General features: G+C 45.0%; 1 protein-coding gene across 2 annotated transcripts in view; it reads left to right on the forward strand.

The window, feature by feature from the left end:
- The window catches only part of AXL (AXL receptor tyrosine kinase), a 168,095-nt gene that overhangs the window by 134,294 nt on the left and 8,402 nt on the right, over positions 1-25,399 (forward strand). For both annotated transcript variants that reach the window (XM_082264351.1, XM_082264352.1), the window contains exons 14-17: positions 1,791-1,868; positions 2,293-2,385; positions 21,197-21,318; positions 23,188-23,297. In XM_082264351.1, the coding sequence (XP_082120477.1) occupies positions 1,791-1,868; positions 2,293-2,385; positions 21,197-21,318; positions 23,188-23,297 (403 nt within the window). The remainder of the gene's footprint in view (positions 1-1,790; positions 1,869-2,292; positions 2,386-21,196; positions 21,319-23,187; positions 23,298-25,399) is intronic.

Raw genomic sequence — 25,399 nt, forward strand, 5'->3', positions numbered from 1 at the left:
ACAGGAAGGGGACATCCCCAAACTGTTCCCACAAAGTTGGGGGCATGGAATTGTCTAAAATGTCTTGGTATGCTGATGTCTTAAGAGTTACCTTCACTGGAACTAAGGGGCCAAGCCCAACCTCTGAAAAACAACCCCACACAATAATCCCTCTCCACCAAATGATTTGGACCAGTGCACAAAGCAAGGTCCATAACGACATGGATGAGCGAGTTTAGGGTGGAAGAGCTTGACTGTCCTGACTCCAACCCGATAGAACACCTTTGGGATACATTGGAGCAGAGACCTTCTCTTCAACATCATTACCTGACCTTACAAATGTGCTTCTGGAAGAATGGTCAAACATTCCTATTAGTATTACCACAAACGTCAGATTGTGGACAGAAATTTTAGCACCAGACCCCCTGTGTAAACCTAAAGTGGTAACCTGTAAAGGCTGCATTTGTTTTCATTTTTCAGGCTAGTAGAGAAAATATCTGTTGGTTCTGCCAGTAGCCCACTTTCTTTGCAACTCCCTGTGTGCTGAACTGAAATTTCAGACACTGTTATCAGCCTTCCTAGTTCTTATATGTGAACTGTCTTTCTCTGTCTCTGCCGCACTGTTATCAGTTATGATTGATTTTTGTTCTCTCTGCAGACTACAGAACACTTCCCCCATGGTACAGAGATGAGAAGCGGGAAATGTGTTCTGTTGACCTAAAGCTCCTCCTTTCCTAGGCTGTCAATGTTCTTCTCCATAGATACAGTACAGTTATTGAATGTTGTCACCCTAGGACAGGAAGTGTGTTACTGACAGGATCACCAGGTGACACTAAGGCTCCATGTACACGGGACGTTGTTAAAAGTCCCTTTGAATGCTGGAATTTTTAGGACGTTTGAAACGTCCGTTCGGTCGCGTTTGTACCCGCATTTAGCGGGCGTTTGCGGGCGTTTGCGTTTAGAACCGTTCCTAGAGGTAAAAAAAATGATTCCCCTTTAAAATGGAAAAACGCGAACGCCAAACGTGGGTCATCGCGTTCGGTCGTTTTTGCGTTTGAAATGCCGGGAAACACACGTTCGAACGCAAATAATTGCGTTCTAAAAACAGTCCCTGAACGCAACTGCCCGCAAACGACCGCAAACGACCTGGTGTACATGGACAGATAAGATAAAATGTAGATGGGTTCAGGGGCTTCTAAAAAAACGCCCAACTGCTCCTAAACGGCCATTTCCAGCGTCCCGTGTACATGGAGCCTAAAGAGAAAAAAAGCCTAAAAAGAGAAAACTTATGCAGCCACCCCATCCAAGGACTGGTAAACTGCAATATATTAGATATTTTTGTTCTTGAATTTAGATCCTTTAAAGCTGAATTCTAGGTATGGATATTTTTCCATAGTTACATTGGTCCAGTTATAACTTTGCATTCCAAGTTTGCAGCACTGTGGTCCTGAAATCAGTGCTGAATCTTTATGTTTGGGGTTTGCATATCATCCACATCTTATCATGGCATTCCTCACAATGATAATTCTGATGTTTGTATGAGTGTTGTGGGTCACGTTCCAAGCTCCACTGGTGCAAAAGCTAATAAGAATGGTTTAGTATATTCTGAAGGTCAGGAAATATGTTTTCACTTTGCTTGCTATCTGAGAATTTCTGTACTTATTCTGATCACTTGTGCTAAAATTTCAGTTCCACTGTTTAGTGGGGCAACTATGTTTGTAAAGGAATTTTTATAAGCTCACAAGACTATTGTGTATTTTGTAGATACTATGTGGCCCAAATAAATAAAGAACATGTATTTTATTCCTCAGGAGAGTTTGGTTCGGTCATGGAGGGTCAACTAAACCAAGATGACTACATCCTCAAGGTGGCTGTGAAGACCATGAAGAGTAAGTGCTTGTGGCTGTGTGTTCACCCTTCATTGGTAGGGTCAGGCACCATCTGCCATAGCTACCTTCTGTCTATGGCCTCATGCGCACTGGGCATACAGTTGCACCATCCAGTCCCGCTGCCAACAGGCTGGCAAACTCTATGAGAGGCTGACAGCACCTGCGGCTGGAATGGGCCTAGTGGTACACTTTCTTCAAAAACCTACTAGTAAAGGCCAGCTTTAGGTAGACTTGCTGACTGGCATGCAGTCATTTGGCAAAAAGATTGACAATCTCTTAAGACAAATTTAGTATTTCATGGTTTCACTCCTAATGCAGGTATAGGTCTCATCGTTCCCTCTTTCTGTGCATCGCTATGCTGTAAACTAATAATTGCAACAATGCCACTTATATTTACAGTGGGTTTTTTGATCTCACCTTACAGTTGCCATCTGTACCCGCACTGAGATGGAAGACTTTTTAAGTGAAGCTGTCTGTATGAAAGAATTTGATCACCCCAACGTCATGCGTCTCCTTGGTGAGTGGTGTGGTGTTGATCCATAACCTATTTTGACATCTATAGGAATGTGCATAAATACATAGATAGGTGAATGCAGAAAATGACCAAGCGGTTTACTGAGTTGGCATTTTTTTTTTTGAGTATAGATCTTTGTTGGTCTCAATCATGTTTTTTACTTACTGCTGACTGACTCACTCTGATGGAAATCTATTCCAAACATCAAATACACGTTTGGTAAAAAAAATACTTCTTAAAGTTAGTTTTGAGCTTTCCTCTGGCTAGTCTGAGGTCATGTTCCCAGGTTCTTGATCTTAGTTTCATCTTGAAAATACTATCCTCCTGAACAGGATTCACAACCTTCGTGTATTTAAAGGTTTTGATCTGTCTTATCAAAAACCACTTAAGAACCAGGCCTATTTCCGACACTTGTTGTTTACAAGTTAAAATCAGTATTTTTTTGCTAGAAAATTACCTAGAACCCCAAACATTATATATATATATATTTTTTTAGCAGAGACCCTAGATAATAAAATGGAGTTCATTGCAATACTTTATGTCACACCATATTTGCGCAGCGGTCTTACAAACGCAATTAAAAAATAAGAAAACAATAAAATTAGCCTCATTTTTTTCTATAATGTGAAAGATAATGTTACGTCAAGTAAATAGATACCCAACATGTCATGCTTCAAAATTGCGCACGCTCGTGGAATGGCTTCAAAAATTGGTACTTTAAATTCTCTGATTTAAAATTTCTACAGGTTACCAGTTTAGAGTTACAGAGGTGGTCTAGGGCTTAAATTATTGCTCTTGCTCAATCGTTTGCGGCAATACCTCACATGTGTGGTTTGAACACCGTTTACATATGTGGGCGCGACCTGCGTATGCGTTTGCTTCTGCGTGCGAGCTCAGAGGAACAAGGCACTTTACATTTTTTTTCTTATTTATTTTACCTTTTTATTTTTTTTTTTTTTTACACTGCCCCTATAAAAAAAAAAAATTATCACTCTTATTCCTTTTACAAAAAAATTAAACATCCCTTGTAATAGAAATAAGTACAGGTCCTCTTTAATGTGAGATCTGGGGTCAAAAAGACCTCAGATCTCACATCTACCCTTAAAAGCAAAAAAAAAAAGTATTTTTTTTTCAGCATAAAAAATAATTGGCCCTTAAACACTGTTGGGAGGAAACGACTTATGACGTCGCTCCTGTCCTCCAAGGCCATGGAGTCGAGTGGGGACCAGTTTGCCCTCACTCGACTTCCTGCCTGGGACATGAACAGAGCCAGGGCCGGACTGACCATAGGGCAGACCGGGCAGATGCCCGGTGGGCCGGGGCCTCCGCTCTCAGTCCGTCAGACAGTGTCACTGTCTGTGTCCCGATGCCGGCCGCTGCTGGCCTCTCCGCGGCCGATTCCGCGGAGACTGAGGGCCGCCCGCCGCTGTCCCTGACTCCCCGCCAGTGGCCGCCACTCACTCTGAGTCCTAGCACTGCCTGGGCTCAGCTGGCAGCCGGCTGATGCTGAGCTGAGCCCAGCGCCGCTCACTGCGGCCGCCGGCCACTGTCACGTCGGATTGCAGCGGCATCCAATGTAGGCGCTCTGGACTGGAGGGGTGGACCGGCGTCAGGTGACTGAAGGCGAAGGGGTGGAGCTAGAGGCCGGGGACCGTCACCCCCTGGCCCCTGCTTGATTCAGGAAGAAGCGGGAATGAAGTCGCCGGCGCCGCACCGCAGACAGCTGAGCAGAGTGAGAGACAGGACGACGAGCCAAGGGCTGACTGCTGCAATAAGGTAAGGAAAGGGCAGCCGCAGGCAGCACAAAAACAGCAACAACAGCTGGGATTTGTGGTTCTGAGCTGGCCTCCATTGGCAGAGCAGTGTTCTGGTCAGACTGGTCTGGAACTGTCACTGCTAGAAAACATGTGCCATCATGCCAGTTTGCTTGTTACATGTGATGTGACAGCCAGGTGCACATTTTCAACTTGAAAATGTGCACCTGGCTGTCACATCACATGTAACAAGCAAACTGGCATGATGGCACATGTTTTCTAGCAGTGACAGTGTGTAGCTGACTGTTATCTGTTTTTTACGCCTGCCTGCTGCTAAGCCAGAAGTGAGCAATGCTCTGCCGGAGGCCAGAACCACAAATCCCAGCAGTGTTGTGTTTGTTTTTGTGCCCTTTCCTTACATGACACATGTTCTAGCAGTGAGTGTGTAGTTGTTTTGAAAACAGCTACACACACACTGTCAGAGCCGGTTCACACTGGGGCGACCTGTCAGGCGACCTGGTCGCCGTAGGTCGCCTGCCATAGAGAAGCTGCGGACCCGTTCTAATAGGAGCGACACAAGTCGCTCCGACTTAGAAAAGGGTCCGGAGCTTCTTTGGGGCGACCTGGAGCGACCTGCATTGACTTCAATGATATGAAGTCTGTGTCGGCCGCTCCGAGGTCGCGGTGTGAGCTGCGCACCGTGACCTGTGAGGTCGCCCCGGCAAGTAGCGTCGCCCCAGTGTGAACGGAGTCTCACTGCTGCTAGAAAACATGTGCCATGTAAGGAAAGGGCACAAAAACAAACACAACACTGCTGGGATTTGTGGTTCTTGCCTCCGGCAGAGCATTGTTCACTTCTGGCTTAGCAGCAGGCAGGCCGCAGGCGTAAAAAACAGAAAACAGCTACACACTGTCACTGCTGCTAGAAAACATGTGCCATGCCAGTTTGCTTGATACATGTGATGTGACAGCCAGGTGCACATTTTCAACTTGAAAATGTGCACCTGGCTGTCACATCACATGTAACAAGCAAACTGGCATGCCGCATGGCACATGTTTTCTAGCAGCAGTGATAGTGAGTGTGTAGCTGTTTTCAAAACAGCTACACACTTAGGGCTCTTTCACACGGTCCGCCTGCGTAGGATCCGCGATCCCCACTGAGCCGGCGGATGACAGCTCCGTCTCCGCTTGCAGAGCGGAGAGGGAGGTGTCTCAGCCCCCGCTGCCCTCTATGGGGGATCAGATGAGAGCGGACCGCCTGTCCGCTCTCATCAGATCCCATCCGATCCGATTACTGAACGGATGGAAAAATAGGGTTTCCATCCGTCCAGATTTAACGGACAGGATCGGATACGGATGGCAGCGGGTGTCAGCGGAGGTGTCTCCGCTGACATCCACTGCCCCATAGAGCTGCATGGAGGATCCGATCAGATCCGCCTAAAAAACTGACAGGAACTGGATCTGATCGGATCGCCCGTGTGAAAGAGCCCTTACTGCTAGAACATGGGTCATGTAAGGAAAGGGCACAAAAACAAACACAACACTGCTGGGATTTGTGGTTCTGGCCTCCGGCAGAGCATTGCTCACTTCTGGCTTAGCAGCAGGCAGGCGTAAAAAACAGAAAACAGCTACACTCTGTCACTAGTGCTAGAAAACATGTGCCATGCCAGTTTGCTTGTTACATGTGATGTGACAGCCAGGTGCACATTTTCAACTTGGAAATGTGCACCTGGCTGTCACATCACATGTAACAAGCAAACTGGCATGCCACATGGCACATGTTTTCTAGCAGTGACTGATCTGAAGTGTAACAGTGCAGGAATTGGGGTGATCTGAGGTGAGAAAGTGCAGCAATTGGGGTGATCTGAGGTGTGAAGGTGCAGGAATTGGGGCTGATCTGAGGAGTGAAGGTGCAGGAATTGGGGTGATCTGAGGTGTGATAGTGCAGGAATTGGGGCTGATCTGAGGTGTGAAGTTGCAGGAATTGGGGTGATCTGAGGTGTGAAGTTGCAGGAATTGGGGTGATCTGAGGTGTGATAGTGCAGGAATTGGGGTGATCTGAGATGTGACCGTGCAGGAATTGGGGTGATCTGAGGTGTGACGGTGCAGGAATTGGGGTGATCTGAGGTGTAAAGGTGCAGGAATTGGGGTGATCTGAGGTGTGAAGTTGCAGGAATTGGGGTGATCTGAGGTGTGAAGGTGCAGGAATTGGGGTGATCTGAGATGTGACCGTGCAGGAATTGGGGTGATCTGAGGTGTGACCGTGCAGGAATTGGGGTGATCTGAGGTGTGACCGTGCAGGAATTGGGGTGATCTGAGGTGTGACCGTGCAGGAATTGGGGTGATCTGAGGTGTGATAGTGCAGGAATTGGGGTGATCTGAGGTGTGAAGGTGCAGGAATTGGGGTGATCTGAGGTGTGACGGTGCAGGAATTGGGGTGATCTGAGGTGTGACGGTGCAGGAATTGGGGTGATCTGAGGTGTGACCGTGCAGGAATTGGGGTGATCTGAGGTGTGACGGTGCAGGAATTGGGGTGATCTGAGGTGTGAAGGTGCAGGAATTGGGGTGATCTGAGGTGTGACGGTGCAGGAATTGGGGCTGATCTGAGGTGTGAATGGTGCAGGAATTGGGGTGATCTGAGGTGTGACGGTGCAGGAATTGGGGTGATCTGAGGTGTGACGGTGCAGGAATTGGGGTGATCTGAGGTGTGATAGTGCAGGAATTGGGGTAATCTGAGGTGTGAAGGTGCAGGAATTGGGGTGATCTGAGGTGTGACCGTGCAGGAATTGGGGTGATCTGAGGTGTGAAGGTGCAGGAATTGGGGTGATCTGAGGTGTGACAGTGCAGGAATTGGGGTGATCTGAGGTGTGACCGTGCAGGAATTGGGGTGATCTGAGGTGTGATAGTGCAGGAATTGGGGTGATCTGAGGTGTGAAGGTGCAGGAATTGGGGTGATCTGAGGTGTGAAGGTGCAGGAATTGGGGTGATCTGAGGTGTGACGGTGCAGGAATTGGGGTGATCTGAGGTGTGAAGGTGCAGGAATTGGGGTGATCTGAGGTGTGACGGTGCAGGAATTGGGGTGATCTGAGGTGTGACGGTGCAGGAATTGGGGTGATCTGAGGTGTGACGGTGCAGGAATTGGGGCTGATCTGAGGTGTGAATGGTGTAGGAATTGGGGTGATCTGAGGTGTGACGGTGCAGGAATTAGGGTGATCTGAGGTGTGACGGTGCAGGAATTGGGGTGATCTGAGGTGTGACGGTGCAGGAATTGGGGTGATCTGAGGTGTGACGGTGCAGGAATTGGGGTGATCTGAGGTGTGACGGTGCAGGAATTGGGGTGATCTGAGGTGTGACGGTGCAGGAATTGGGGTGATCTGAGGTGTGACGGTGCAGGAATTGGGGTGATCTGAGGTGTGACGGTGCAGGAATTGGGGTGATCTGAGGTGTGACGGTGCAGGAATTGGGGCTGATCTGAGGTGTGAATGGTGTAGGAATTGGGGTGATCTGAGGTGTGACGGTGCAGGAATTAGGGTGATCTGAGGTGTGACGGTGCAGGAATTGGGGTGATCTGAGGTGTGACGGTGCAGGAATTGGGGTGATCTGAGGTGTGACGGTGCAGGAATTGGGGTGATCTGAGGTGTGACCGTGCAGGAATTGGGGTGATCTGAGGTGTGACGGTGCAGGAATTGGGGTGATCTGAGGTGTGACGGTGCAGGAATTGGGGTGATCTGAGGTGTGACAGTGCAGGAATTGGGGTGATCTGAGGTGTGAAGGTGCAGGAATTGGGGTGATCTGAGGTGTGACGGTGCAGGAATTGGGGTGATCTGAGGTGTGACGGTGCAGGAATTGGGGTGATCTGAGGTGTGACGGTGCAGGAATTGGGGTGATCTGAGGTGTGACGGTGCAGGAATTGGGGTGATCTGAGGTGTGACGGTGCAGGAATTGGGGTGATCTGAGGTGTGACGGTGCAGGAATTGGGGTGATCTGAGGTGTGACGGTGCAGGAATTGGGGTGATCTGAGGTGTGACGGTGCAGGAATTGGGGTGATCTGAGGTGTGACGGTGCAGGAATTGGGGTGATCTGAGGTGTGACGGTGCAGGAATTGGGGTGATCTGAGGTGTGACGGTGCAGGAATTGGGGCTGATCTGAGGTGTGAATGGTGTAGGAATTGGGGTGATCTGAGGTGTGACGGTGCAGGAATTAGGGTGATCTGAGGTGTGACGGTGCAGGAATTGGGGTGATCTGAGGTGTGACGGTGCAGGAATTGGGGTGATCTGAGGTGTGACGGTGCAGGAATTGGGGTGATCTGAGGTGTGACCGTGCAGGAATTGGGGTGATCTGAGGTGTGACGGTGCAGGAATTGGGGTGATCTGAGGTGTGACGGTGCAGGAATTGGGGTGATCTGAGGTGTGACAGTGCAGGAATTGGGGTGATCTGAGGTGTGAAGGTGCAGGAATTGGGGTGATCTGAGGTGTGACGGTGCAGGAATTGGGGTGATCTGAGGTGTGACGGTGCAGGAATTGGGGTGATCTGAGGTGTGACGGTGCAGGAATTGGGGCTGATCTGAGGTGTGAATGGTGCAGGAATTGGGGTGATCTGAGGTGTGAAGGTGCAGGAATTGGGGTGATCTGAGGTGTGAAGCTGCAGGAATTGGGGTGATCTGAGGTGTGAAGGTGCAGGAATTGGGGTGATCTGAGGTGGGAAGGTGCAGGAATTGGGGCTGATCTGAGGTGTGAAGGTGCAGGAATTGGGGTGATCTGAGGTGTGAAGGTGCAGGAATTGGGGTGATCTGAGGTGTGACGGTGCAGGAATTGGGGTGATCTGAGGTGTGACGGTGCAGGAATTGGGGTGATCTGAGGTGTGACGGTGCAGGAATTGGGGCTGATCTGAGGTGTGAATGGTGCAGGAATTGGGGTGATCTGAGGTGTGAAGGTGCAGGAATTGGGGTGATCTGAGGTGTGAAGCTGCAGGAATTGGGGTGATCTGAGGTGTGAAGGTGCAGGAATTGGGGCTGATCTGAGGTGTGAAGGTGCAGGAATTGGGGTGATCTGAGGTGTGAAGGTGCAGGAATTGGGGTGATCTGAGGTGGGAAGGTGCAGGAATTGGGGTGATCTGAGGTGTGAAGGTGCAGGAATTGGGGTGATCTGAGGTGTGATAGTGCAGGAATTGGGGTGATCTGAGGTGTGAAGGTGCAGGAATTGGGACTGATCTGAGGTGTGAAGGTGCAGGAATTGGGGTGATCTGAGGTGTGATAGTGCAGGAATTGGGACTGATCTGAGGTGTGAAGGTGCAGGAATTGAGGTGATCTGAGGTGTGAAGGTGCAGGAATTGGGGTGATCTGAGGTGTGAAGCTGCAGGAATTGGGGTGATCTGAGCTGTGAAGGTGCAGGAATTGGGGTGATCTGAGGTGTGAAGGTGCAGGAATTGGGGTGATCTGAGGTGTGAAGGTGCAGGAATTGGGGTGATCTGAGGTGTGAAGGTGCAGGAATTGGGGTGATCTGAGGTGTGAAGGTGCAGGAATTGGGGTGATCTGAGGTGTGAAGGTGCAGGAATTGGGGTGATCTGAGGTGTGAAGGTGCAGGAATTGGGGTGATCTGAGGTGTGATAGTGCAGGAATTGGGGTGATCTGAGGTGTGATAGTGCAGGAATTGGGGTGATCTGAGGTGTGAAGGTGCAGGAATTGAGGTGATCTGAGGTGTGATAGTGCAGGAATTGGGGTGATCTGAGGTGTGAAGGTGCAGGAATTGGGGGTGATCTGAGGTGTGAAGGTGCAGGAATTGGGGTGATCTGAGGTGTGAAGGTGCAGGAATTGGGGTGATCTGAGGTGTGATAGTGCAGGAATTGGGGTGATCTGAGCTGTGAAGCTGCAGGAATTGGGGTGATCTGAGGTGTGAAGGTGCAGGAATTGGGGTGATCTGAGGTGCGAAGGTGCAGGAATTGGGGTGATCTGAGGTGTGAAGGTGCAGGAATTGGGGTGATCTGAGGTGTGATAGTGCAGGAATTGGGGTGATCTGAGCTGTCAAGGTGCAGGAATTGGGGTGATCTGAGGTGTGATAGTGCAGGAATTGGGGTGATCTGAGGTGTGATAGTGCAGGAATTGGGGTGATCTGAGGTGTGAAGGTGCAGGAATTGGGGTGATCTGAGGTGTGATAGTGCAGGAATTGGGGTGATCTGAGGTGTGATGGTGCAGGAATTGGGGTGATCTGAGGGGTGAAGGTGCAGGAATTGGGGTGATCTGAGGGGTGAAGGTGCAAAGCTCACTTGATTTCTTACTATTATTCAAGCGGTTTACAGCAGTTACTTTATATGAAGCTGTTTTTTATGTATCTGGCACTCCCAATTTCTTTGAAAACATTTTTCGGCACACTGTGCCCAAAAAGGTTGTCTACCCCTTGATTAGAGTAACCCTCATCTTGTGCTGCTTCATAATATTTTTAGGACTCAGTGATCAAAACAGGATTTAAAGTAAGACAAAAATAAACAGCATCATATGGCAGCTCTGATCTAAATTGGACCCAGTCTGTCAGATTAAACTAAAAAAAAGTACCGTAATCCAATCCACACATCCTGGAACAATAAATCCTGTCATCAACCATCCCGATGAACGCCCTGCCCCAGCCACGCCCCCGTCACGCCCCCCTCCTGGGCTGCTCAGTCCAAAATGCCCGGGCCTATTTTTTGTCCCAGTCCGGGCCTGAACAGAGCGGATTGTTTTCCCCCGCTACTGACGGCTCCGGTAAGCGGAGAAAATTACCGGGAAGCTGCGGGAGGGGGGCACCTCTCCTTCCACCCATGAAAGTGAACCTGCAGCGAATCCGCTGCTGGGACCACTTTTATGTAAAAAAGAACCATCCCCCCTCTAAGAAAATACTGGGGTTATTGCAGCTATCTAAAACTGCGTCGGGCGGTCCGGAAGTGGTTAAGCGAGGTCTCCAGAACTGGACACAGTATTCTAAATTACTATTATTCTAGTTACAATTACAGATCTATATAGAGAAATCAGGACTTCCATACTCCTTCTAGTGACCACTCTAGTGTTAACTAAAGGTCTATATAGAGGAATCAGGACCACCTTTCTCCTGCTGGTGAACTCCTTAAATGATAACTAAAGATCTATATAGGAGAATCAGGACCTCCTTCTGATGACCCCTCTAGTGATAACTACAGATCTATATAGAGGAATAAGGACTTCCTTCCTCCTGCTGGTGATCCCTCTTCTTGTTGTAATAACTAAAGATCTATATTGGGGAATCAGGACCTCCTTCCTCCTGCTGGTGACCCCTCTAATTACAACTACAAATCTACATAGATAAATCAGGACTTTCATCCTTCTGCTAGTGACCCCTCTAGTGATAATTAACCGCTTGCCGACCGCCACAAGTACATATACTGCAGCGGTCAGCCCCGGCCAGGCAAAGTGACGTACCGGTACGTCACTAGCCTGTGAGCCAATAGTGGGCGGAGGTGCGCTCCCGCCCCGGCTCGTTCCCTAACAAGCCCGCGCGTGTGACCGGTGGACCCGATGTCCGCCGGTCACTCGCGATCGTCCGCTGTGAAGGGAGAAAGGCAGGCGGCTAATGTAAACAAAGCCGCCGGTCATTCTCCCCTGTGTAAAAATGGAGATCATACGGTTCTGCTATGTAGGACCGTTGATCTCTATTCTTACGCCAGTAACCACATCCAATCACAGTAAGAAACACGCCCCTAGGGACACACTTAACCCCTCCTTCCCCAATAAAGTTAACCCCTTCCTTGCCAGTGTAATTTTTACAGTAACAGTGCATATGTATAGCACTGATTACTGTAGTAATGTCACTGGTACCCCCAAAAGTGTCAAAAATGTCAGTCAAGGGTCCGATCTGTCGGCCGCAATGTCGCAGTCCCGCAAAAAAAATCGCAGATCGCCGCCATTACTCGTTAAAAAAAAAAACAATAAAAATGACAAAAATCTTTCCCTTAGTTAGTAAACACAATAGCTTATTGTGATTTTTTTTTTACCAAACATATGTAGCATAAAACAAATTGGCCAAAAATGTTAAAAAATTTAGATTTTTACATTTTTTTGGGGGGAATTTCATATAAAAAAATGTGAAAAATATTGTTATTTTTGCAAAATTGTTGCTCTTTTTTTGTTTATAGCGCATGATCAAAAATTTGCACAGGTGATCAAATACCACCAAAAGAAAGCTCTGTTTGTGGGGAAAAAAGGACGTCAAATTCGTTTAGGTACAGCGTCGCACGACCGCGCAATTGTCCGTTAAAGTCATGCAGTGCCGAATCGCAAAATAGGCCCTGGTCAGGAAGGGGGTAAAATCTTCCGGGGCTTAAGTGGTTAAAGATCTTTTTAAAGCAATCAGGACCACCTTTCTCCTGCTGATGAACCCTCTAGTGATAACTAAATATTTATAGAGAGTAATCAGGACTTCCTTCCTCCTGCTGGTAATCCCTCTAGTGATAGCTACAGATCTTTATAGAGAAATCAAGACCTCCTTTCTCCCACTGGTGACTCCTCTAGTGATAACTACAGATCTATATGAAGGAATCAGGACTTGCTCCCTCCTGTTGGTGAACTCCTTAAATGATAACTAAAGATCTATATAGGAGAATCAGGACCTCCTTCTGATGACCCCTCTAGTGATAACTACAGATCTATATAGAGGAATAAGGACTTCCTTCATACTGTCGGTCATCCGTCTATTGATAACTAAAGATCTTTATAGATTAATCAGAACCTCCTTCCTCCTACTGGTGATCTCTCTAGGTATAACCACAAATCTATATAGAGGAATCAGGACCTCCTTCCTCCTGCTGGTGATCTCTCTAGGACCTCTCTAGTGATAACTAAAGATCTATATACAGGAATCAGGACCTCCTTATTAATGTTGGTGACCCCTCTAGTGGTACACCTTAGGATTCTATTTGTTTTTCTTACTACTTGGACACTATTTGCTCATTTTGTAATAATCGTAAATAAGTGCCCCCAATTCTTCTCCCCCTGTAGTTCTGGCCAGCACTGTACCCACAATATTGTACTCTGTCAGAATGTTCTCCGTAGGTGCATCTTTTATTTAGAAACGTTGAACTTCAGTTTCCACTGCTTCCACCAATGTTTTGGCAAAGCCAAATCATGTTCCATGTTACAGACACCTCCAGTGATGTAATTGTTATATTTACCTTTGTCATCAACTAAAAGACATACCTTGCCCAACAAACCTTGAAAATACTTTATTATGACCACTAGATGGAGCTAAAAAGCATACTTATTTCCTATCATAGTCATGACCATCTAGAGCAGGGTTTCTCAACTAGGGTTCCTCCTGAGGTTTCTAGGGGTTCTTTGAGCAATAGGCAATTTCTGCCTCTCAGATAAGTTCCCAATGACACCATTGTTCCTTTTAGCTATATGTAAGGGGGTAATTCTTTCCAATAATGACAAGAGAAAGGAGAATTCTTCCCACTGACTGTCACCCTAATGTGAGTTGCGTATCTTAAATTTTTAGCAGGTGTTCCCCGAGACCAGAAATTGATTTCAAGGGTTCCTCTGTGTTGAAAAGGTTGAGAAAGGCTGATCTAGAGGCCATGATTCTGCATTTCCCTCATTCACGCATTTGATTTGCAGAGAAAATAGCCTGAGAACATTTCATTTCCATTCGTACAGAAACAACTATGCACATTTTTTTAGAAACCCACTCAAAAGTTTCAGCTTCCTATATCTCTAAATTTCCAGGTCGTATTGACTTTATATTTACTAAAGATAACTTCTGCTTTTTTTTTTTTTATTATCTTCTCAATTTGAATTGCCCAGATTTGTGACAGGTTTAGTTTAACCACTTTACCACCGGAGGATTTTGCTGTCTTACGTCTGGGCCACTTTTTGCGATTCGGCGCTGTGCGACTTTAACTGACAATTGCGCGGTCATGCGACGCCGTACCCAAACGAAATTTACGTCCTTTTTTTCCCACAAACAGAGCTTTCTTTTGGTATTTGATCACCTGTGCGATTTTTACTTTTTGCGTTATAAACAAAAAAAGAGCGTTTATTTTGAAAAAATAACAATATTTTTAACATTTTTTTATATGAAATTCCCCCCAAAAAAGATGTAAAAACCAATTTTTTTTAAAATTTTTGGCCAATTTGTTTTCTGCTACCTATGTTTGGTAAAAAAAATCGCAATAAGCGTATTTTGATTGGTTTGCGCAAAAGTTATTGCGTTTACTAACAAAGGGAAAGATTTCTGTCATTTTTGGTGTTTTTTTTTTTTTAACGAGTAATGGCGGCGATCTGCTTTTTTTTTGCGGGACTGCAACATTGCGGTGGACAGATCGGACCCTTGACTGACATTTTTGACACTTTTGGGGGTACCAGTGACATTACTGCAGTAATCAGTGCTATATATATGCACTGTTACTGTAAAAATGACACTGGCAGGGAAGGGGTTAATTTTATTGGAGAGGGAGGGGTTAATGTATGCCTGGTGCTTACTAACGTGTGGGGGGGGGGGAGGTGACTGAGTGAGCCAGGGACAGATCGGATGTTCATGTTCAGCTATGCTGAACACTCCGATCTGTCACTCCCTGTCACTTAGGAGATCCGCCCGCTCTGTTTACACAGGCGGGCGGATCTCCAAACTGGATTCCCCGACGATCGGAGCAGAGCAGCGGCTCCTCCCCTGGCCCGACTCCCGCTGTGAATGAAAACAGCGGGAGCGCGCCTCCGGCGGCGCGCGAGCGCCGCCTACAGGGGGAGGAGTCCAGCGACGTAGGTCTACGTCGCTGGATGATAACGAGCCACTGTGCCGCAGTAGCAGCACAGTGGCTAGTGTTAAAGTGGTTAAATGAGGCCCATTGCGTTAAAGGGTAACTCCACTTTTATGGAGAAAAAAAATAGCAAATGAAAAAAATTAAAAATCTTGCATATACAATAGCGACACAAGTCATATTTTAATTGAATATTATTAAAAATGACCTTTCCTTTTCAATCAGCAGCTCTGTAATTTCTTGCTTGTGTGATTGGCTCACCGATCTTCCCAGAAGTCTGCACTAAGATAGAAATCTGATTTTTGACATCCCCTCCAACAAAAATACAATTTTTGGTGAGATACTCCCAATAAGAAATCACAGCTAATGGAATGCAGACACTTCAATTTTCCTCATTAGAGCCCTGCAGGTGCAGCAGCTGGTTGATAATTATGAAATCACTCCTATAAGGGCTCTTTCACACTATGTGTCCGTCAAACGGACTCCGTTTATCTCAGCGGGGGATCGATCCGCTGATCCTCCACTGAGCAGGAGAATGACAGCTATTTTCCACACTGTGTGTGGAGACACAGCTGTCAGTTCCCCATACATCTCTATGAGGGGAATCAGATGGGAACGGACCGTCGGTCCGTTCTCATCCGATCCCATCCGATCCGATCCGATGGACAGATGGAAAATAGGGTTTCCATTCGTCCAGATTTGACGGATTTGACGGATCGGATGTCAGCGGACATGTCTCCGCTGCCATCCGATGCCCCATAGGGATGCATGGGGGGACTGTTCAGATCCGCTAAAAAAACGGACAGCGGATCTGAACGGTCCGCCTGTGTGAAAGAGGCCTTAGACTTACTCAGCACATAGACACAGGCAAACATACAGGAATTTTTTTTTTTTTCAGAATAACAAAAGGTAAGAATATGCAACAAAGTTTGTTAAAATCCTTGCAACGTACAGAGATCACCCAGAGGGGAATGTTTTTTTTCTCAACAAAAGTGGAGTTATTCTAATTTCCATCTAGCCATTACAAATAAGCAGCAGAAATAATGTCATGCAGAATATGACACAACAAAAATGTAAAATATTAAATGTCTTAATGCCAGACAGAAATCTTTATTGGATGCCAAAACAGATAGCAAATCTTACTGACTTATAGTGGAGCAAATCATTAACACATATTGCGGAGTCTTCTCATTTCCGAAGAACTGTAAATTTCTCAGACGATGACAGATGACTTCACTGATGATCTGTTTGTTCCCTGAGATACATTTCCAGGAACGCTGTGTACTCTGATAGCACAAAAACCAACAAAAAAACAATTTTTATTGCTCTTAAGTCAGTGGAAAGTGATAAACACAAAGTTTTATTAATTTAATTTCATTTTATTAATTGCCAGGATCCCAATCTGGTGAAATGTTTGCCTTGCAGCTTCACCTGGGAATATTGTGGCGTCACTTTGATAGTCACGCACAAGATCTCTTATTACATTTGATCCTTGCATTAAATGAGAGCATTGTTTAACCTCTTCATCCCCAGAAGGTTTACCCCCCTTCATGGCCAGGCCATGTTTGGTGATACGGCACTGTTTTATTTTAACTGACAATTGCGCTGTCATGCGACGCTGTACCCAAATAAAATTGATGCCCTTTTTTTCCCCAAAAATAGAGCTATGATTAAGCACCCTTAATGAAGGGTGTGAAACGCGTTAGCTGATTGCTGTTAGTGTCTCCTATGCTTTTATGTTGTATGGACTTATCACGTCAATAAAGGTGTTTGCAGTGGAGTGCGGCCATCCACAACTTTATCTTTTCTCCACAAATAGAGCTTTGTTTTGCTGGTATTTGATCACCTCTATATTTTTTGCGCTATAAACAAAAAAAGACCGACAATTTTGAAAAAAAAAATAAATACATTTTTACTTTATGCTATAAAACATATCCAATAAAAAAATGTAAAAAATCAAATGTATTCATCAATTTAGGCTACTAGGTATTCTGCTACATGTTTTTGGTAAAAAAACAATCCCAATAAGCGTATATTGATTGGTTTGCACAAAAGTTATGGCGTCTACACACTATGGGATATTTTCATGGAATTTTTTATTTATTTTTTAATCTGACAGAACACCTGCAGTCAGAAGAGGGCAGCAGACATCTTACTACACCCAGCTACATCTTGAATTTCTGAGTATTTGGGTCCAGTAGCTGCTGCATTTCCCACCCTAGGCTTATACTCAAGTCAATAAGTTATCCCAATTTTTTGTGGTAAAATTAGGTGCCTCGGCTTATATTCAGGTCGGCTTATACTCGAGTATATATATATATATATATATATATATATATATATATATATATATATTTTTTTTTTAAATTTATTCATCTTGCAAACTGATGGACTATTAACATATGGACTTATGTATATGGACATCATTTCTGCTAACTCAGCTAACATCCTTTGCGCCAGATACATTGTGTTTGTACCATGCATTGTATACTAGTTCATTATGAAATTCTTACCTTAGAACGAAGCCCTCCAGCGGCGCCCGCATACTGCTAAGACACCTGACATCTTCCCCGGTGATTCTTCTGGGTTCGCGGGCTCCGGCGCTCTGAGTGGCCAGAGCCGTGATGACGTCACTCCCGCACATATGAATGGGAGCCGCCATTTACGGCACTGGCTCTGAAGGTCTGGCACAGTAAACCAGACCTTCAGAGCGCATGCGCCAAAGTTGTCATTGGCTGCATGCACTCTGAATATCTCCTTAATGTAGCCCCACCGCAGTGACGTTGGTATAATAATGAACTTTTAGATCCCTAACTTCCATCTAAAAAAATGGCTTCCAGTCTCAGAATTGTTTTTCCAGTGAGCAAAATTACTTCCCACACCGCATGTTAGGTATTAGTCTGATCTAAATCCAATGTGTTCAGATAATAAAAACAATTTTTTCCCCTTGTTATCTGTTAACATGACTAAAACTTATGGTAAATGATTATGCATAGGAATGAGTGGTAAGATTAGTGGTAACGCTAAGCTTTACAAAATGCCGAAACCACTGATGTATGATTCATTTTGGGACACTGGGTTAGAAAATTGTGTCCTTTGTTGCCATCTAGTGACAAAAGTTGTGTACTACGCCTGCCGCTATATTTCATCATCTGTCGGAGGATTTAGCCCAGTCCACCCTCCTTCTCAATGCAATCTATCATTTACTACAGCAGATCCCTAGATTCTACTGAAATATGTTTCTCTGGTTAAAACCATCTGATTTTGGGTGGGTCTGCATTACTAAAGTGTTTTTCAGTCTGAGCCAGGATGTGTTTTTATTACAACATCATTTTACGCAGAAATTGTACCCGTCGCAGTACAAAATGATTAGTAATAAAGTGATGAATAGATTGTAAAACAGCTGTGCTATATCATGTAAAAAAGAAGATAAATGACCCCTAAAGGTTGCTAAAACTGTTTATTGTTTCTGCAAAACATTAAAGAGTTTCCCATACAAATAGGCTAATTTTATACTTTAAGAATCATTTGCTATATACAGTATCTCACAAAAGTACACCCCTCACATTTTTGTAAATATTTTATTATATCTTTTCATGTGACAACACTGAAAAAATAACACTTTGCTACAATGTAAAGTAGTGAGTGTACAGCTTGTATAACAGTGTAAATTTGCTGTCCCCTCAAAATAACTAAACACACAGCAATTAATGTCTAAACCGCTGGCAACAAAAGTGAGTACACCCTTAAGTGAAAATGCCCAAATTGGGCCCAAAGTGTCAATATTTTGTGTGGCCACCATTATTTTCCAGCACTGCCTTAACCCTCTTGGGCATGGAAATCACCAGAGCTTCACAGGTTGCCACTGGAGTCCTCTTCCACTTCTCCATGATGACATCATAGAGCTGGTGGATGTTAGAGACCTTGCGCTCTTCCACCTTCCATTTGAGGATGCCCCACAAATGCTCAATAGGGTTTAGGTCTGGAAACATGCTTGGCCATTCGATCACCTTTACTTTTCAGCTTCTTAAGCAAGGCAGTGGTTGTCTTGGTGGTGTGTTAGGGGTTGTTATCATGTTGGAATACTACCCTGCGGCCCAGTCTCTGAATGGAGAGGATCATGCTCTGCTTCAGTATGTCACAGTACATGTTGGCATTCATGGTTCCCTCAATGAACTGTAGCTCCCCAGTTACGGCAGCACTCATGCAGCCCCAGACCATGACACTCTCACCACCATGCTTGACTGTAGGCAAGACACACTTGTCTTTGTACTCCTCACCTGATTGCTGCCACACACGCTTGACACTATCTGAGCCAAATAAGTTTATCTTGGTTTTATCAGACCACAGGACATGGTCCCAGTAATCCATGTCCTTTGTCTGCTTGTCTTCAGCAAACTGTTTGCGGGCTTTCTCATGCATCATCTTTAGAAGAAGCTTCCTTCTGGGATGACAGCCATGCAGACCAATTTGATGCAGTGCGCAGCGTATGGTCTGAGCACTGACAGGCTGACCCCCCCACCCCTTCAACCTCTGCAGCAATGCTGGCAGCACTCATACATCTATTTCCCAAAAACAACCTCTGGATATGATGCTGAGCACGTGCACTCAACATCTTTGGTCGACCATGACGAGGCCTGTTCTGAGTGGAACCTGTCCTGTTAAACCACTGTATGGTCTTGGCCCCCTGCTGCAGCTCATTTTCAGGGACTTGGCAATCCTCTTATAGCCTAGGCCATCTTTATGTAGAGCAACAATTCTTTTTTCAGATCCTCAGAGAGTTCTTTGCCATGAGGTGCCATGTTGAACTTCCAGTGACCAGTATGGAGGAGTGAAGGCGATAACATCAAATTTTACACACTCACACCTGAGACCTTGTAACACTAATGAGTCACATGAGACCGGGGAGGGAAAATCATTAATTTGGCCCAATTTGAACATTTTCACTTAGGGGCTTACTCACTTTTGTTGCCAGCAGTTTAGACATTAATGGCTGTGTGTTGAGTTATTTTGAGGGGACAGCAAATTTACACTGTTATGCAAGCTGTACACTCACTACTTTACATTGTAACAAAGTGTCATTTCATCAGCGTTGTCACATGAAAACATATAATAAAATATTTACAAAAATGTGAGGGGTGTACTCACTTTTGTGAGATACTGTATGTTTAAAAATATTTTGATATCTTATATAAAATATGAAACCCTAACAACTAAGTCATATTATGTGATTGTTTATTTTTGTATTATTTATTATTGATCCTGCCAGAAATCTAGTGAGCTGATAACTTCCTTTGCTTTTTGCCTAAGCTGCAAATAAATCAAAAACAAAAGAAACCAGCCCTGTCAAGTTCACTTCTGCAAACTACAAAACACCTTTTGCTACGGTATGGATAAGAAAAGAGGAGGGTGTGTTCCGTAGCCTAAACAAACTCTATGTCCTAAGATGACAACGGTGATTCCCCATAGTTACAGTACAGTGACATACCTCCCAACCAACGAAGAAAAAGAATGTAGGCATAGGTCACCCCCTGCTGCATCCCCTTAAAAGAGAATTATAGAAAATATGATTAGCTAAACCCATAAGTGCTTTTTTTTTAACCAATTCTATTCCTTTATGTTGGCTTTTCAAATCTACAAATGCAACAATTTAGAAACCGGATGAAAGTTTTTGCACTGGGAAACACTTTTTGAAAGATAAAAAGTGCATTTTATATACAACTATATAGATCAGACCAAAATGAGGGACAAATGAGGAGGAAATAGCGACAGAGGGACTGTGTTCCAAATCAGGGACAGTCCCTCGAACTCAGGGACAGTTGGGAGCTATGTAGTGAGAGTTGTCACCCTAGGACAGAACATGTGTTACTGGCAGGTTCACCAGATGAAAATAAAAGGAAAAAAGCCTGTAAAAACTAATGCAGCCACCACATCTAAGGATTGGTGGGCTTCAATATACTGTGTTTGATTTTGGTTTTTGTGTTTAGATACCCTTCAGGGCAGAACAATAAATTTATCAAGTTTATAAAATAAATTATTTGCTTGTTTTCTTTATGATGGCATGGGCTTTATGAGTATTCATTTGCTTGTTGACATTGGCCCAGCGAGTTAGAGCTGTCTACACAAACCTGCAACGGACTGTAAGTAATTACAATCATTTATCAATCAGAAGTACCCAAAAAGACAGTCAGACTTATCTCATTTAGTAGAACGGGCACTTTAAGACCTTTTAAGAAAGTTTAAAAGTGTTAAAAATAGAGACTGTTTTTTGATCTGTGCGCCTGTCTGTCTGTTTGTCATAGGTGTGTGTCTGCAGAATACAGAGAATGAGGGTTACCCATCTCCGGTGGTCATTCTGCCATTCATGAAACATGGAGATCTGCACAGCTTTCTGCTATACTCACGGCTGGGCGATGCCCCACTGGTAGGTATATGGACTGACACCTTCCTTCGGGCTCTGTGCATAGCCTGGGGCTAGTACACAAGGGACTCCATAAGGATGTAGACATTCATTTAAAAATGCAGGTGTTGTCTTAGCCACCTCGAAGTGATTTTACACTCGTGCAATTAAATTTGAAAAAAAGAGCCTCTATATGTTTTTTTATGTGTTCCCATTCACACGGCATGTCTAATCTGACAGCACTGACAACAGTGTTCTGGTGGGGGGCCGTCCCCGGTCAGATTGGCGCACTAACATCACTCGTGTAGTACGGAGATCTGTCAGGTTTTTATTCATTCAGCCCACCAGGTTGCACAAAAAAAAAAAACTTCTTGTGTGTACCCAGCATAGGAGTTTTCGCTAAAACTCAGTGTCTTTGTCCCCACACAGACTGAAGCCTAATACACACGGTCCAAATGTCGGGCGGCATCGGCTGGTTTCTGTTGAACATTTGGCCTATGTGTACCGTGTGCCATTCTGCCATGACCCAAAGAGATCTGCCAACCAACTCTCAGCCCCCCGGTCAGAACACTAAAGAACAGCAGCGGAGATTGCTGTACTAACATCACATAGCTAATACAATGGCTTCTCCAGAGCTGTCAGGTTTTTTTTTGCTCAGCCCGTTGGGTTGAATGAAAAAAAAACTACTAGTGTGTACAGGGCTTTAGTTATACTTTATTGACATACAATGCAGGAGGGCAATTTATACTGGTTTAAAGAGTTCCATTCAAAAGTGGAAGTTCCGCTTTAAGGACTCCTCCCCCCCTTACATGCCATATTTAGCATGTCATTTTTTTTTTGGGGGGGGGAACCTATTTTTGACAGGTACCCAGCCCCCACTTCTGCTCAGAGTGCTGCGGCACCCCGAGCCAAAGTTTTCGTCTCCCCCTCCCTCCTTGCAATCTTCTAGGAAACATCACAGGTCCCAGAAGATTGCCTGGCCATTGAAGAGGCGCATTGTGACTCCTGCATGCACAATGCGCACCTGGGTGTGAGGCCGCAAGACGAAAGCCTACACTAGTGATGCCGGCGCCGGGGAGAGGTAGGGGAGAGAACCAAGGGCTCGGGCGGCCACATCGCTGGATTTTGGGACAGGTGAGTGTGTCTTTACACTTCTTGTAGCTGCTGACTTTTATTAGGCAAACAAATGGCTGGAACACCATTTTAAGTTATGCTATGGTAATAGGAACATGTAACAAATATAAAGTAGGTCTTAACCCAATTTGGCTTGTAAAGTGGAAATACACTTTAAAGTGACTGTAAACCTTCAGTTTTTTTTTTCAATAATAATATTAATAATAAAATAATAAACATGTTATACTTACATGCGCTGTGCAGAGGTTTTTCCTCTTCTCGGGTCCCTAGGCGGTGCTTCTGGCTTCTCCTCTTCAGTGCTGGCTCCCATAGAAAGCCACTTTCTATGGGGGCACTCATGCGGGTTTGCTCCCGAGCTGCCTTGTCAGCGTTTTTTGATACAGACAGCTCAACCCCACCCCTAACTCCCTTGTCACAGAATTGATTAACAGCACTGGGAGCCAAGGGCTTCCACTGCTATTAATTTGCCCAGTAGGGAGGGAGAGAGTGGAGATATCCGCTGATCTCTTGAACATCTCTGGATTGCGATCGCACTCAGGTAAGTATAAGGGGGGACTGGGGGGGGGGGGGACCTGTGACTTAGAATGTTTTTTACCTTAATGCAGAGAATGCATTAAGATAAAAACCTTTAGGCTCTAGAATTACTTTAATAAGTGCCGATGTTTTCTGGATGACCTCTTAATATTCTTTATGATCATAATAGATATATATACATGCTCTATATCTATACTGACTCCATCTTAATTATCCATTTAACAGTTCCTTCCAACACAGACGCTGGTGAAATTCATGACGGATATAGCTAGTGGCATGGAGTACCTGAGCAGCAAGAACTTCATCCATAGAGACCTGGCGGCCAGAAACTGCATGTAAGGACCTAGAGAAAGGAGGAAATGCTTGTTCTGGGCTACCAGTGCTAGACTGGAACTGGAAGGTTCTTTGAATGTTACCAAAGTGCCTCAGATAGGAAATGTCTTTGCTGTTGCCTGGAAAATTACCTCTGTCTTCCCTTCATTCCTCAACCACTATTGTCCATTCTATGTTTAATTCTAAGTGGTTTATATTATACAGGTAATTTTTTAATACATTGATAAATGGAAACCAGTGTTTTTTCATCTTAGTATGGTATACTAAAGCAAAGAAGCACACAAATCCTGTCAGCCCTATCAGTCCGTATGGAAAATTCAATTTTCCAGTTTGTTCCTGTAGGTCAGGCTTGTAATCCCTGATTCCTCTCTACTTTTCTTACATGACTCCTTATCTTTAACCATTTTCCACTTCCTCCCGGAGGCAATTTAGCTGTGTTTTAATGCAGGGTGGTCACTGTGATTGGCTGTCACATTGGTCACATGATTGGGAGCCTGTTCTACTGTCTCCTTTTCATAAACAGAGACTGAGACCTGCCTGTGGCAGCATGGTCACTGTAGTAGGAGTGAGCGAATGAGCTCTCAGCAAAGAAAGCTTATCCACCATGGACACATATACACTATATTACCAAAAGTATTGAGACGCTTGACTTTACACGCACATGAACTTTAATGGCATCCCCGTCTTAGTCTGTAGGATTCAATATTAGGTTGGCCCACCCTTTGCAGCTATAACAACTTCAACTCTTCTGGTGAGGCTGTCCACAAGGTATAGGAGTGCGTCTATAGGAATGTTTGACCATTCTTCCAGAAGCACATTTGTAAGGTCCAGGTAATGATGTTGAAGAGAAGGTCTGGTTTGCAGGCTCTGCTCCAGTTCATCCCAAAGGTGTTCTATCAGGTTGGAGTCAGGACTCTGTGCAGGTCAGTCAAGCTCTTCCACCCCAAACTCGCTCATCTATGTCGTTATGGACCTTGCTTTGTGCACTGGTCCAAATCATTTGGTGGAGGGGGGATAATGATGTGGGGTTGTTTTTTAGGGTTTGAGCTTGGCCCCTTAGTTCTAGTAAAGGGGACTCTTAGGGCATCAGCATACCAAGACATTTTGGACAATTTCATGCTCCCAACTTTGTGGGAACAGTTTTGGGTTGGCCCTTCCTGTTCCAAAATGACTGCGCACCAATGCACAAAGCAAGGTCTATAAAGACACGGATGAGTGAGTTTGGGGTGGAGGATCTTGACTGACCTGCACCAGTCCTGACTTCAACCCGAAAGAACACCTTTGGATTTAATTAGAGACTACGAACCAGGTCTACCCGTCATCATCAGTGCCTGACCTCACAAATGCGCTTCTGGAAAAATGGTCAAACATTCCCATAGACACACTCCTAAACCTTGTGGACAGCCTTCCCAGAAGAGTTGAAGCTGTTCTAGGGAGGGCCAACTCAACATTGAACCCTACAGACTAAGACTGGGACGCCATTAAAGTTCATGTGCATGGAAAGGTAGGTATCCCAATACTTTTGGTAATATACTGTGTGTGTGGTATGTAGCCTTTAAGGCCCTCCCTCCTTGCCACTGCACAAATGTGGTACACGATTGGCAAGAGGTTATTTGCTCCTTCTACTCTGTATATTGATATATCAATAGGTATATCTGATGTTCTCCACTGTATTATATTTATTTGTTGTGTCTTTACAGCTTCTCATTTATTATGTTCCCTTCTCATCCATCACCCATTTTACTTTACATTACTGCAAAGAATAGAATTTGCCCATGCACAGTGGAGTCAGCTGTTTTTCAGATTATAACCCAGATAGCAAGAATAACCTGCCACAAATCTGTGGCAGTGTTGAATTGTAAGTCTATTAATGTACTGCACATTTTCACTGGCAGAGCATTTGAAGCACGTGTTCTAGTTTACACTTTTCCAGTTTGTAGCAACTTTGTGTGGCAAGTCTCTAGTAAGAGCAAAGTTGTAGTGGTGAGTCTGCAGCAAGAGCTCTGCAAGTCTACAGCACGAAAATTCAGCCACAGTGACCCCTGTGGTGGGATGACCATTGCACAACATAACTGAACCAGAACTTACAGCAGACTTGCAGAAT

Source organism: Pelophylax lessonae, assembly GCF_965119305.1.
Source record: "Pelophylax lessonae genome assembly, chromosome: 7".
Taxonomy (NCBI): Eukaryota; Metazoa; Chordata; class Amphibia; order Anura; family Ranidae; genus Pelophylax; species Pelophylax lessonae.